This window comes from Eubalaena glacialis, chromosome 5 (assembly GCF_028564815.1).
Source record: "Eubalaena glacialis isolate mEubGla1 chromosome 5, mEubGla1.1.hap2.+ XY, whole genome shotgun sequence".
Lineage (NCBI taxonomy): Eukaryota > Metazoa > Chordata > Mammalia > Artiodactyla > Balaenidae > Eubalaena > Eubalaena glacialis.
In genome coordinates this window covers 30,593,807-30,607,517 of record NC_083720.1, presented here as the reverse complement: position 1 = coordinate 30,607,517, position 13,711 = coordinate 30,593,807, and the positions used below count along the sequence as shown (strand labels likewise).

Sequence of the window (13,711 nt, the reverse complement as noted above, 5' to 3'; positions counted from 1 at the left end):
AAGGATTTAAGTAAAAATAAATATTAAAAAATAATGAAGAAAAGTTCTTTATTTCAGCTAATAATTGCTAAAGGAATGATAAAATTAGCAGATCACCATTTTGCAATCCCTCATGAATAGATGACTCTAGATGAGGATCATTGATAGCTGCTAAAGCCGTCATGTGAAAAGCTGGCAGGGAACTTTCTCACAGATGGATCAGGGTGACATACTGATCCCACTGATGAATCTCAACAACACCAAAAGAGAAACAACCAGATGTCATGTGCCTACTCGTGTGATGCTGTAAGAAGTGTTCTTGGAAAAAAAAAATTGAACCTGAACATAATCGATTCTCCAGATCTGACTACCAGGCAACTACCAGTTTCCAGGAAACACAGAGGACAGAGAAACATGGTTTATACGACCAAGAAGATGGGAAATTCTACAAGATAAAAAACTCAGTTTCTACAACAAGTAGATGCCATGAAAGAAAATAAGGAGAGAAAACTGATAAAGAATAAAAGAGACTTAAGAGACGTATCAATCAAATGTAATGCGTGGATAGAGCTTGTATGTTAATGGTGAATTGTTGTTATAAGGATTTCATTTTTCTTTTCTGATTTCCTTGTTTAGTTTGATTGTTTTACACTTTATTAACACCTGTTTTACAAACATGACTTAGAGTTCAATGTGGTGATTTTTGAAGACAAAGTGGGAGATGAAAGAGAATTCTAGGCCTAGGTAATTCTGATAGTAATAAAGAATCACAACTTATAAGTGCAGCAATGGCTCCAGAAAAGTTGAAAAGACACTCAAATCACAGTAAGAGAGCAAATAATGTCAAATGGCCTTTGGAATCCCAGAGTAAAAAACTTGATTAAAAAAAGTCACCTTTTAGAAAGGCAGTTATCAAGTGGCAGAACTTTTTGACTAAAAAAGGAAAAAAAGCCCACAGTTGGGAAGAACCTCACAATTTTAGTATATAAATTTAGAGAGAGCAAAATGTCAGGATAAGACATTATATGAGAAACTAAAAAGGTTTCACTCTCAAAGTTTGATAGATTGATGTAATTGATGATGTCACATGATGCTAAAGAGATTTTGTATAATAAACCAAAAAACCACCTTTTATCCAGACTGATGGATCAACAGATTTCAACAACAAATGTCATATGATAGCACTTGTAAGATGTAAATTGTGGTGAAATTTGAGAAAATTTTTCTGCTATAAAATGCTGCCCCAAACAAGCAAAGGCCAAGATACATTTACTGTTTTGTCTTCATATTGGAAACAAAAGGTACATCTTGGAAGAAATGTGTTGGCAACTGACTGACGGTACCCTGTCAATGATTTGAGCATTGTTCCCTGAGATGGTTCACTTTCATAAAAGAGAAAATTCTAATGAATTCACAACACCCTTCTTTCCTCCAGGAGAGTTGCTGGTGTCAGAAACTTTTGGAGCTGAAATGAAAAAAATTCTGGATAATGATACAAAAATGATTAACCTTATCAAAGACCAGTTTACCTGAGAACATTTAAAAAACTGTGTAAAAACCTGGACAAAGACCACATAAATCTGCCACATGCATAAAATCTTATGACTTAAGAGATGATTTGTTCTGGGGGAAGACAGCTGCCATGTCATGAGAATGCTTAAGCGCTCTGTAAAGAAGCCCACGTGGCAAGGAACTGAGGGCACCTCAGAGATTGATCCTCCACTCCCAGTTGTGCCTTCAGATGACTGCAGCCCCAGTCAACATCATGACTGCTACGTCATGAGACCCAGAGCCAGACCACCTAGCTAAGCTGCTCCTGAATTTCTGACTTATGGAGATTATTCAAGATAATGTTGATTACATTGAGCCATTAAGTTTTGGGGTAATTTGTTATACAGTAAGAGAAACTAATATTGATTTTGGTTCTTAATAGGATGCTTCAGCTGAAAAGTGAACTGTGGGAATACTAGGGTCTGGAGAAAATATCTTGATTTCAAGTGACAAGATTCTTGGTTTTAAATGGAAACTGAAATTCTGGAAAAATCATACGGCAAAAAAAAAATCTTGAAATATTTCTACTGTTGCTTGCACTTTAGAGTGAGGAAGTCTCAAGTTAAGACCAAACCACCTGAGGGAATTGCAGAACAAAACTGAACCGTATTTTCCCTCCCCTTAACACAGGTAAATGACTGAATGAGGGTTCTTTTCTCTGAATCTGCTCCTCAACCTGTGCACCTGACTTTGAGAGAAGAGGGAGAGTTTGTAAGATTATGATTATAAACATAAGATGAAACTTAACTGATTTGCCTTTCTACAAGTTCTGGATTTTTGTGAAAGAGTATCCTGCCATTCATACGAAATAAACATTTTACTGTACTTTCCAACTTCTTACTTGTGTGAGCAAGCTTTTTCTTTGAGCTTAAAAACAGTGACTGAAATAATCTTATTTCAGCTGAAAATGAGATCTGTGTATGTGAGTCTCAAGATCAACTCAGCATTGACCATATACATAGCAAAAGACAAGCAAACATTTCACATTATTTTCTTTAGTTTCAAAAATAGCACTTTCATGCACATATAGGCCTATAAAAAGATTAATATCCATTAAAATCAATTTTTGCAATCTAATAAATTAAATGAAAAATTGAAGTTTCCTCTCCCACTTAATTTGCAGCAGAATTGATATCCTATTTTAAAATAACTATAAATGGAGTGTAACCTTTAAAAATTATGAATAACTATATTGTACACCTGTAACTTATATAATATTGTACAGCAACTCTACTTCAATAAAAAAATTTTAAAAAAGAATTGAGATCCTTTGTGAGAGGAGGGAAACTACACAGAGTAGGCTAGTAAGTTGGACAAAAATAAACAGATTCATAGAAAAACACCATTCTCTACTCAAAAGAGCACCAAGTTACACAATGTGAACCACTGAACTATACACTTCAAAATGATTAATGTGGTACAGTTTATGTGTATTTTACTACAATTGAAAAAAAGAGCATTGACAATTATTATTGGACTACCATGTCTACATGTCTATAAGCTGCTGATCATGTTAACGTACTAGGATGGAGATATATATATATGTATATATATATGTTTATATTACATATATATTTATATTATGTAGGGTTTTCTGAGACATAAAAATTACTCCAATGGTTCTTCCAGGGTAAAAAGATAGAAAAAGGCTGGTCTAATGGATGGCAAATGGAGCTTTTCCAAGAAGGAAGTGATTGCCAATGGCAGGAAAAGAGAAGCAAGGCAATGATGCTGGCCTGATGGGACAGAGGAATGGTGTACAGCACTGGAGGGAAATAAAATTAATTATATAGAGGGCCTAGTCAATGGAGAGATTTTACTTTAGACTTGTTGTTAAAGGAAATGGAGAACTATTTGGGATCCTGAGGATGGCTATGGTACAAGGACATTTTAATAAGTTCAGTATGTCATCACATGCAGTACAGATGGGAGGAAGAACAGCCTGGAAGCATTTAATTTGAGAAAACAAAGATGCTCAGAACGTGAGGATGTTATAGTTCCCTTTAATTATTTCTCAACTTTTGAGTTGCCGTAGATTATACTGGGTGATTTCGGTTAGGAATAACAGAGGAAAGTGTGGTAGTGGCAACAGAAGGCCTGTAACAACAGCACAAGCTTTAGATGGAATGAACAGAAATTGAGCGCTTTAGATAAAAGAGACTGCAACCAAGGTTGGGTGGGGATGGTGACAAAGATGATGGAGAGTGCTCAAAGGCTTGAGTCCAAAGATGCAGAAACCAAGAGTATGATGCTATGAGGACAAACAGGGAGTTGGAATGATGAATAATTTGGAGAGAGCAAGGAGTGAGACTGGGGGTGGTGGTACAGCAAAGGACTGAGGGCTGTGAGAATCCCTGGTTCCACTTTGTCCCTCTAACTAGCTGGGGAAGTTACTTTGCTTCTCTGTCAGTTCCTTACATGTAAGATAAAGGGGCACCACGTAATCTTGAAGGTCCCATAAAAGTTCAATGGTTTCATCACACTGAGTTGAGGATAATACTGGGACACCAAATGGAGATAAAACATTGAATGTAAACAGAGTAAAATAGAGCAGGGCAGTTATGAATAATTCTACCTCTGTATGGTGTATAGAATTTAAAGTATCAAATCTGAATAAAAATTCATTTACCAAAAATTTTTTTTTCTATATGACTGATGCTTTTTCAAGAAGCTTACACTTTAGAGTAGAAGACATACTGTGATTCCTAATATTTCCATAGTTAAGTTTACGAAGTTCTTCCAATATGAAAATAACCCTCTAAAAAAGGTACCAATCCCCACCCTCTTTCAAAGCGGCGGTTGACTGCGTTAAATATCAAGGTAAGGTCTCAGAAGATTCGAGTGAAAAGAGACCAACCAAATTTAACAAATAGAAGCGCTAACGCTATTCTTTGGGAGAGAAGTCTTAGCGGAAGTTGAAGTCAAATATCAAGGACTTAAAGACAGAAGGGGAGAGGGGCTTGTAGTATAGACAGTGTCCTGCGGGTCTGAAAACGTACTTGACAAAGGAATAAACTATCTGGTACAAAAGACAAAAATATGGTCTGGCTTTCTGTCAGGTAACAGTTTCTTTAAAAGGACACACACACACACACACACACACACACACACACACAGGCACACACACTTTTTCTTCTTCCTTTCGTGAAACCATACTACAAAACGACGGGCGCAGCACTGCCCACAATCGTGCGTACTTCGAAAGATCCGGAAGAAACAAGCGACTCGAAAGAACGCAGACAAGCCCTTCCACTAAGTTCCGACGCGGCCAGATCCACCACCCGGCAGAGCGCGGCTCAAACGTCCTCAGAGCCGCGGGCAGCACAGTTGCTGGAGCCGCAGCCAACTGACGAGCGAGGGGACTGCAGCGCAGCCTGAGAGGACAGGGTGCACAGCCACTCAGCTGCCTCCAGGAACAGCCGAGCCGCTGGGAGAGGGGCGGTCCCTGACGCCAGCCATCGCCAAGGGCAACGCCGCGGGGCGGCACTTCCTGAAACGTCACGCTGCAAAGGACGCCGCTATTGTACGTCATTTCCTCCGCTCTCCGTAGGCAAATAGACCTAACTGTCGTAAAGTAGCGGTTGACGTTAGGTAGTATTGATACCCTTCCGTCGCTGAAGGCTTTTTCGTGCAGGTGACAGCGTCCCTGATTCCGCGGGTGACTGGCTGGCTTTCTGAACCAGTTATTCGAGTTTCTAGTTGGTTCCCTCCCCACCTCCGTTTTGTGCCGGTACAGTGGCCGAAGAGGCTCGTGTGCGGCGGAAGTACCGGGCGGGAGGGTGTGAGCCTCCGGGCCTGAGGGTGTGAGCCTCCGGGCCTGAGGTGCACGTGGCGCCGGTGAGTGGCGGGAGGGGGCCGGGCGGTCTGAGGATGCTGGAGGTGGAACCCAGCGGAGGGAGGGGGGAATGCGGCTGAGGACCTTGCTGCCAGCTGGGGGAGGAAGTACTCACCGGGGGTGACGGGGCTGGTGAGTGGTTGGTCGGGGCTCACTGGGCTATGGGGAGGTGACGCTCCCCCTTCGGGCTCGTCGCTGGCCGCCTGGCCATGGGTGAGGTGGCAGGGTTGCTATTATTATTGTTGTCCACTTTTATGGTTTCTGACTGAGGCTCAGAGGGGTTTGGTGGTGCCCCCAGAGGCCACAGTGACTGAAAGGCACGCCCTGTTTTTCTAACAAGGTGGGAGCGAGCATGTCTTTTCGAGGCAGAGGTCGCGGGGGCTTTAATCGAGGTGGCGGCTTCGGTCGCGGCGGCGGCAGCAGCAACCACCACTTCCGAGGTGGAGGCGGCGGCAATTTCAGAGGCGGCGGCAGAGGAGGATTTGGACGAGGGGGCGGCCGCGGAGGTTTTAACAAAGGCCAGGACCAAGGACCTCCAGAGCAAGTAGTTTGTAAGTAGGCTTCAAAGCTTGGCCCACCAGGGGGCGAGGGTGGAGTGGGGTCGGGGGACGGAGGTTGTGGGTTTGTGTTATTAGTAAGTTTGACTAGGAGTCGGGTGCTGAAAGATAGATCCAGCAGCTCTCTCTCCTACGGAGGTTGCTGCTTGACTGGGGAGTCAAGCCTACGGAGAGGCTGTGAAGTGACGTATAATCGTGCTGTCGAAGTAAGGGGGAGATAAGAAAGCTGAAGGACACTTAGAATGCATCGTGGAGATGGAACTTGGGTTTGGGCTGAAAGGGAGATACAACTACGTAATATTGTGCGTTTACCCCTACCGTCCCCATTTTACAGATAAGAAAACTATGATTCAGCGTTAAGTTTCTTTGCTAGGGTCATAGTGATAAGTGATCAGTAAGTGATGTATTTGAGATACAAAGCCAAGTTTCCTGACTCCAAAGCCCATGCTTTTAATTGCTACTCATAACTAAGTGAAGTGAGTAAAAAAACTTGCTCAGAAGGGAAACTCCGGGGGGGAGTCAAGAAAAAGGCCTAATTAGAGGAGTTTTGGAGTAATTATCAAAGAGGTAGAATGGAAGTCATGGAAAGTGAGAGATTTGACAGTAGAAGCCTACATCAAAGAAGAGAAAGGATGAACAGAGTCTAATGTAAAGAGTAGGATGGATCAGTATGCAAAATGGTTTGAAGAGGTCAATGGCTAGAGTCAAAGGTCCTAGCCCCATAACGGTCCAATGCATGACACATCAGAGCAAGGTGAAAGTGAGGAAAAAAAGAAGGGTTCGATGGGAGAGATATTTCAATGCAAACAGACTCAGTAGAACTTGGCTAATACTAGGAATAAAAGGCTCCAGGTTTTGAGCTTGGTGATAGGAATTGAGAGTCGGTTTTGCAGGAATATGATGAGTATTTTAGTTTGGGGTGACTGTAAGTCAGATATATAGGTAGTTATTTTGAGATTCCAGACTTCCTTGGAAAAGATCGAAGGGTCATTGGTGAAGAGGTGGTAGTAGGAACTTAGGAAAGGGGAGAAAAAAAGAAAGGGCCAGAGAACAACAAAGACTGACTTAGAGTTAGGGATGGGGAGAAGGAAGAGACAATAGAATGAAGCATAGTGTTGTTTAATCAAATAATAATAGTTATTATAGTAAAATAACTGCTATTGTAGATTGAGTGGTCTCAGTATGCCAGGCATTTTCTAAGCACTTGACATTTATTATTGCACTTAATCTTCACAATACTATATGTTAGGTGTCAGTACTGTTGTTAGCCCTACATTAAAGATGAAGACACTGAAGCACAGAGAATGTGAGACCCGTACCCCAGGTCACATAGCTAGTATTTTGTGGAGTTGGTATACTAACCCAGGAGGGCTTTTCTGCCTCAGAACAGATATGGTGAAATTCCAGGCAGCCAAGAGGAAAGCTTCCAGAAGAGGTTGGTCAATATCATTTGAAATTGTTTTATATTTTAACATTTTCATGTCCTATTTCAGTATTAGGAGAGTTCCTGCACCCCTGTGAGGATGACATAGTTTGTAAATGTACCACAGATGAAAATAAGGTGCCTTATTTCAATGCTCCAGTTTATTTAGAAAACAAAGAACAAATTGGAAAAGTGGATGAAATATTTGGACAACTTAGAGATTTTGTATCCTTTTTAATTGGAGGATGTAGCTATCTCATTAAAAGGTTACTGTTTGTTTTTTCTGGGGTTAAGTATTGATTAAACTAAACTTCCTGCTTCATTAAAGTGGATGGAGTATTGCTAAGATTGGACCATAAAGGAGAATCAAGAGGGGGGATGTATTTTCACATATATTGAAAAGATAGGCCTTATAAGGGTGACTTCCTTTTTGGAAGGTTTTAGAAATGATTGCCACTTGGATCAGTGCCACAGGGTTGAGGTACTTCGCTTTGGATATGATGATGCCACTGCAATTGGATGGTGGAATTGGAAGTTTCAAAACCAAAATTAAAATTTCACTTCTGTTTGGAAACTCATTTCTTACTTTTCCTAAATATTCCTGTATATTCTAACCTTGTTATTTTAAAAATTATATGTGAATTCAGAAGATTATCTTTGATATTAATTGCTTATTCCTTAATAAAATTAATAGTATTTTTCAGTTAAATTGTCAGAGAACATGAAGGCATCTTCCTTTAAAAAACTGCAGAAGGTGAGTCAAGTTCATGATACCTAGATCCTTGGTTTTATAAACGAATGACCTACCTTAGGACAGTTTTACTTAAGGCACTTGAGACTTCCCCAGTGTATCACTAGTGAAGCTCTTAAAATGAGATGTTCTGTACTTTAGACATTGAACTTACTAATCTTTAAAAGTAGTGTGTTTAATTCAGGTTTTCAGAAAGTAATCTGTGGTCATATTAGCAATTCTGTAACTGCTGGAGTACATTTTTTATTTTATGTACAAATTTTATAGAAAAGCTTTCATCTAAGTATAATGTTAAATTATAAAGCTTATATTATTTGGGAGAAATCAGATATTAAATGAGTTCACAGATATTTCAATAACATTATGATATATGCTGTAAAGAAGTAATACATGTTGGTATGAGAATGTTAGTAGTGAGACCAAATTTAGTGCATTGGCTTTCTGAGAATGTGAGTTTGAAGCGGAGACCTGAAAGTTGACCACAGGTGACTCCCAAACCTGGTTGCACGTCAGAATTACCTGGGGGAGCTTTTAAGAAGATGTATTTCTAGGTCCCACTCCTAGAAGTTTGACCAAGTAGGTGTTAGGTAGGGACGAGGATTCAGTTTTTAAAAGGAAACTTCTGGCTGATTTTGATGAAGTTTAGGCTAGCACTCGGGAACCACTGCTCTAGTCACAGAGGAGGAGGAAGTGCATTTCAAGTAAGGAAAACAGCATGTGCAAGTCTGACAGTAAAGCCACCTCAAGGATCTGAAACAGGCAGAGGTAGAGCTTGGACACAACATTTAGGAGGGGTGGGGAAAGTTGTGAAGTAATGACTCGCAAGGTAGGCAGGGGCTAGATTACTTAAGGCCTTCAGGTCATGGGAAAGAATTTAGACTTTAGTCTTCATTTTGTTTTTAACTATCAGGATATATACGGTTAAATTTATACTTAAAAGAGAGTGCTAGAAAAATAAAAGAGCACCCTGGAAAGAGGTCAGTACTGTGTGTGAAGGGGCCAGGTTGGGTGCTGTTGCTTTAGTCCTGAAAGAGTGGAAATGGAGAAAAGTGGATGGTTTTATGAGAGATACAGGAAGTAGAATCGATAGGTCTTGGTAATTGGTTAGCTGTTGAAGTTGAAATAAAAAATATCACCATCTTTCAGATGTCTGATTGCAACAGCTTTGTGGATGGTGTCACCATTCACTGAAATGGGCAATACTGGAGAAGAAGGGAATTAGGGGAAGATAATGAATTCAGTTTTGGACATAATGAGTGTGAAGCACATCACACTAATTATTTCTGTTATACTTCCAGTTTTACATAGACCCATATAAGCTGCTGCCGTTGCAGAGGTTTCTGCCTCGACCTCCGGGTGAGAAGGGGCCTCCACGAGGCGGTGGCAGGGGAGGTCGAGGAGGAGGAAGAGGCGGAGGTGGCAGAGGTGCTAGGGGTGGTAAGTTACCTGCGGGGGAGATTTCTAATGAGATTTCAAAGCCGCAGCCAACTTTTATAGCACAATTTAGTTTTGTATAGAGGCGGACCTCCCTTATGGTTATTTATCTTTTTAAATAAAGCTGCTTCCAATCTTGGCACATTACCATAGTAATAATGCTTAGTTTCTGTAAAGTATAGTATTATCTTAATTGAATTTTAAATTTTTAGTTAATATCATTGAGTGGTGATTATATGCCAAGAGCTGGTCATATATTCTTTTAACATCCAAGTATATTCTTTTAATATTTAGCAAAACCTTGTGAAGGTAGGTGATATCCTTTTTTTATGGATGAGGAAATGCAGGCTTACAAAAGTTAATTTGCTCTAATCAAACAATTGGCAGCTCAGAAATAAAACCCATATCTTCTGATGTCATGCCAAAGACTATTACAGTAAGTTCATTGCTTTGATTTCAGTATTTTGACATATGTATTTCCCCACAGCTTGGGTACATTCATCATTGTGGGCAGCTGGATAATGAGCAGAGCTGGGGATGAGGTGGGATACAGCATTGGCTATGCTTAGATCTGCAGATGGTGTGGTGGGTGGGTCACTGGGTGATGGGCAGAGCCAAAGAGATAAGGAAGAGGAGCTGCACAGTGGGATTGGACAGCTTCTGGTACAGGATCAGAAAAGAGAGAATTCTGTTTTCACTTTTGCCTCTCAATGTAATTATCACTTCACTCCTTAAATGTACCTTTTTGGCGTCCCGATAGCTTGGAGATAATCTCTTAAGAGATATTAACATATATCTTTAAGTATTTTTGGGAGTACCCCTTTAAGAATTTGATGAATGGAGAGCCCCTCATTTCCATTTTATATTCAGTCTCATATACGACATTTTAAAGCATTCGCAACTATATTTTCTTAAAATCTTAATTTTTTTATATCAGTATTTTGGAAGTAAGTGTTTGTTTCCTCATTTTATAATTTCTCTTTTTATATTTCATCATTCTTTACAAAGTTAGCCCCCAAAATGAGTAAAAATAGGGACTGCAACAGGAAGCCAAACGTGTTGGATAATAGAAAAAAATGCTTTAAAAATTTTAAATTTCAAGGCTCATCAGCATGTGACCATCAGTGTTGATCTGTTTGCAGCTCCATTGACCTTAAACATTGTACTTATGGTAGTATCCCCAGAGCCAAACCACCCATACCTGCTACCCTTTGTTCTTAGGGTAAAAACAATTTAAAAAGTATATATAATAAGCAAAAGTTGAGGTACTCATGAACTTAATGGTAGGACTAAATTGACCTTTTAAGTAACAAGCTTTTCTAATTTATTAAAACAGAAACCTTGTTTAAAAAGTTGTAACCTAGGATTTTAGCCTGCTGCTGGACAGTTTCTCCATTTTTATCTTAAAAAATTCTGTAAGGTAAAATATGTGAATATATTTTCATTACAACTGCAAGAATTATATTGATATTTACAGGCTTATCAAAATATGATAGGTTACGGTTAATGAATGTTTCCTTTATTTTTAGGTGGTTTTAGAGGTGGAAGAGGAAGTGGAGGTGGAGGTTTCAGAGGAGGAAGAGGGGGTGGTGGTTTTAGAGGTGAGTGGAAAAAAAACTTTAAATGACTGAATTTCTAGAAATGGTAATGTCTACCAACTTTTATTTCTGTTTGCCAGCAAGTACATAGAACACAATGGTGTTCTTTGCTTTAGCCTAATAGATAGTTTCATTTTATATCACTTTTCCCTTTGAATTTTTTCACCTACTTCTACTTTACTTTGCTGTATTATTAATTTGAAAAACAAAAAAGTGTAATACAAATGACAGTTAAATTTGGTAAAATACTTTTGCTAAACCTTACAAGAACTAATGCTGATTTTAAACTTGAGTTTTGGGTAATAGTATTATTAAATATTCATTTTTCTGTACCCTTAATACTTTCGTTTTCTCTTAATCAGGAAGAGGACATTAAGTGTAACAGTTGACAGAGAAACTTCACCAGTTGACTTCGGCATTAACCTCATGATCTACATCTATGGATCAGAAACTCGTTTCTTGATCAAATCTTGAAGAACTGGTCATTTTATGACAGTGGAGCTAAAATGTCAACGTCATGCAAAAACGAGTGTGGCAGAACAGGCAATTTTGCTCTAAAAGAGTATGAACAAGTGTTTAATGTTTTGTACAATGCTTGGAACTTGTGGGTGGTCAGGAAAGGGGCAGCTTTCATCTGAAGCGTATTTGAATTTTTAAAATAAAGTGTTTTTATTCCTTTAAGTTATTTAGAGCTGTGTTTATTAAACCAGAGCTATTTTTGAGTTAAAAGGGACAACCCAGTAGATTTAAGGTAGAAAAAAAGGTGTTTGCATATATAACTGATCTTTTAAAAAAATAGGCTAGTAGAGCAGTACTTCAACATTCTCTATAAATTAACACTCCCTTTCAAAATGTTTGCCTTTTGTATATGAGAACATCAGCACACTTTATTGTATTTTCCCTTTTGTGTGTTAGTACATAAATCAAAGTTAGTAAGGCAGCTTCTCTAATTGTAATTAGTAATTGATTAGAAAATTTTAGTATTGGTTATGAATCTATTAAAGATGGAACAGCTCTGTTCAAGTTGAGAACTAGAAGTTGATGACATTTCTTAAGAAATGTTTAATTTTTTTCATTCAACATAGATGGAATGTTGAAAGTTTTACTGAATGTTTTTATTTTCCTTTTTTTAAGGGACTCAAGGTTTAAGATGTTACTGACCATAAATGAATATTTGATTGCCTGCTACACGTTCAGATTCCTGGGTAGGGACATTACAAATGAAATTGGTTTTGGTCCTTACTGCTATTGTAGTATCAAGACGTAACCATGATAGCAAGTTAGAATACTGTGATATAGGATAATTTCCCCTGCCACTGATTTTCCCCCCTCACATGTGTTCATTCTCAGAAGGAGTGGGATTGCCATATCTTTTAAGTTTTCTAGCATGTTTTACCTAATACTGCCTAAATCAGTATTTTGGGTTTTACGTGACTTTTTTGATTAATGGAATTGCAGCAGGATGAATAAATATGTAAGCCATAAGTATATATGATGAACAAATATGCTGAAAATTTTTCACAGGAAGAAGCGGTTATGCTTTTACAACTTGGGAAAGGAGACTGTTTGATTTAGAATACTTGGGTTGAAACTTTCAGTGAGAGTTAGGGCCAGGGTTTTTTACTCTTGGTCTGTAAAAGACATAGCAAGCAATTATTTGTCCTTGGTATTGTCCCAAGGACAAATAATAGTGCAAATTCCTACGCTTTTTTTTAACATTTAAAAGTCTAAACTGGCTGATGGTAGTAATGTTGGTAGACAGATCACTTGAGATTTCATCTTTTACCTTAGGTATATCTTTTGGTCATTAGCTATCTTTAAACTCTATTTTTCTCTTTTCTTCCTTATAGTAGTTCTTCCTGGGTTTCCTTTGGGGCATTTAGTTGTTTTTTTTTTTTTGGCCACACCACGTGGCATGTGGGATCTTAGTTCCCTGACCAGGGATTGAACCCATGCCCCCTGGACTGCCAGGGAAGTTCCCCAGGGTATTTGGTTTTGAATCGAGTTCATATGTTTAGGGAGCCTAACATTAATGCATTTGGTACTGTGGTATCACTGAACTCCACTGTAAAAGATACTTTGATGATTATTCACATATTAAATCTTTTGAGTTGTTAACCAAATAACATTCTGACTGCTTGCATCATGCTAAAATGTACTTGTTACCATAGCACTGAAAAGATTTAGTGGAATACAAGCAATATTTCCTGGCATTCCTGAAAATTTGGGAGGAGTTATGAAAGGAGGACTGACTTTAGGCCAGTTAAGGTTTATAAAATTGAAGAATCATGAGCTGTGTAAACTTGACATACTTATAATTATATTTCTTAGTATTCTAACCCTCATCCCAATATAGCTTTTCCATATCACTCATGAAGGAAGCATTAAAAAGTACGTTGAATGCATCTACCACACTCATAATCTGTAAAACTTGTAGCTACAGCAAAGAGCTGGCCATTTTTGGAATTATTTTTTCTTCAGTTCTTTTTTTTTTTGAATTTTTGAATTTTATTCATTTTTTATACAGCAGGTTCTTATTAGTTATCTATTTTATAAATATTAGTGTATATATGTCAATCCCAA

The 13,711-nt window shown here is 38.6% G+C and overlaps 1 protein-coding gene across 2 annotated transcripts; it reads left to right on the top strand.

Annotated features, from left to right (window-relative positions):
- Nucleotides 1–4,992: 4,992 nt before the first annotated feature.
- On the top strand, nucleotides 4,993–11,813 carry GAR1 (GAR1 ribonucleoprotein). 2 transcript variants are annotated; one of them, XM_061191156.1, is made up of 7 exons: nucleotides 4,993–5,053; nucleotides 5,706–5,916; nucleotides 7,416–7,570; nucleotides 8,040–8,099; nucleotides 9,395–9,533; nucleotides 11,060–11,131; nucleotides 11,491–11,813. In XM_061191156.1, the coding sequence occupies exons 2-7, from the start codon at nucleotides 5,718–5,720 to the stop codon at nucleotides 11,502–11,504; spliced, it is 639 nt and encodes a 212-aa protein (XP_061047139.1). In that variant the 5' UTR covers nucleotides 4,993–5,053; nucleotides 5,706–5,717; the 3' UTR covers nucleotides 11,505–11,813. The 2 variants fall into 2 exon arrangements, with proteins under 2 accessions (XP_061047139.1, XP_061047138.1); XM_061191155.1 differs by lacking the exon at nucleotides 4,993–5,053 and adding an exon at nucleotides 5,087–5,367.
- Nucleotides 11,814–13,711: the final 1,898 nt, after the last annotated feature.

What these genes read in the sequence shown, in the direction of transcription:
- GAR1 (XM_061191156.1), top strand. Translation starts at nt 5,718, where the DNA reads ATGTCTTTTCGAGGCAGAGGTCGCGGGGGCTTTAATCGAGGTGGCGGC. An exon ending in ACCTCCAGAGCAAGTAGTTT is followed by an intron (nt 5,917 to 7,415) that starts GTAAGTAGGCTT and finishes GTCCTATTTCAG; the next exon opens with TATTAGGAGAGTTCCTGCAC. An exon ending in TGGCAGAGGTGCTAGGGGTG is followed by an intron (nt 9,534 to 11,059) that starts GTAAGTTACCTG and finishes CTTTATTTTTAG; the next exon opens with GTGGTTTTAGAGGTGGAAGA.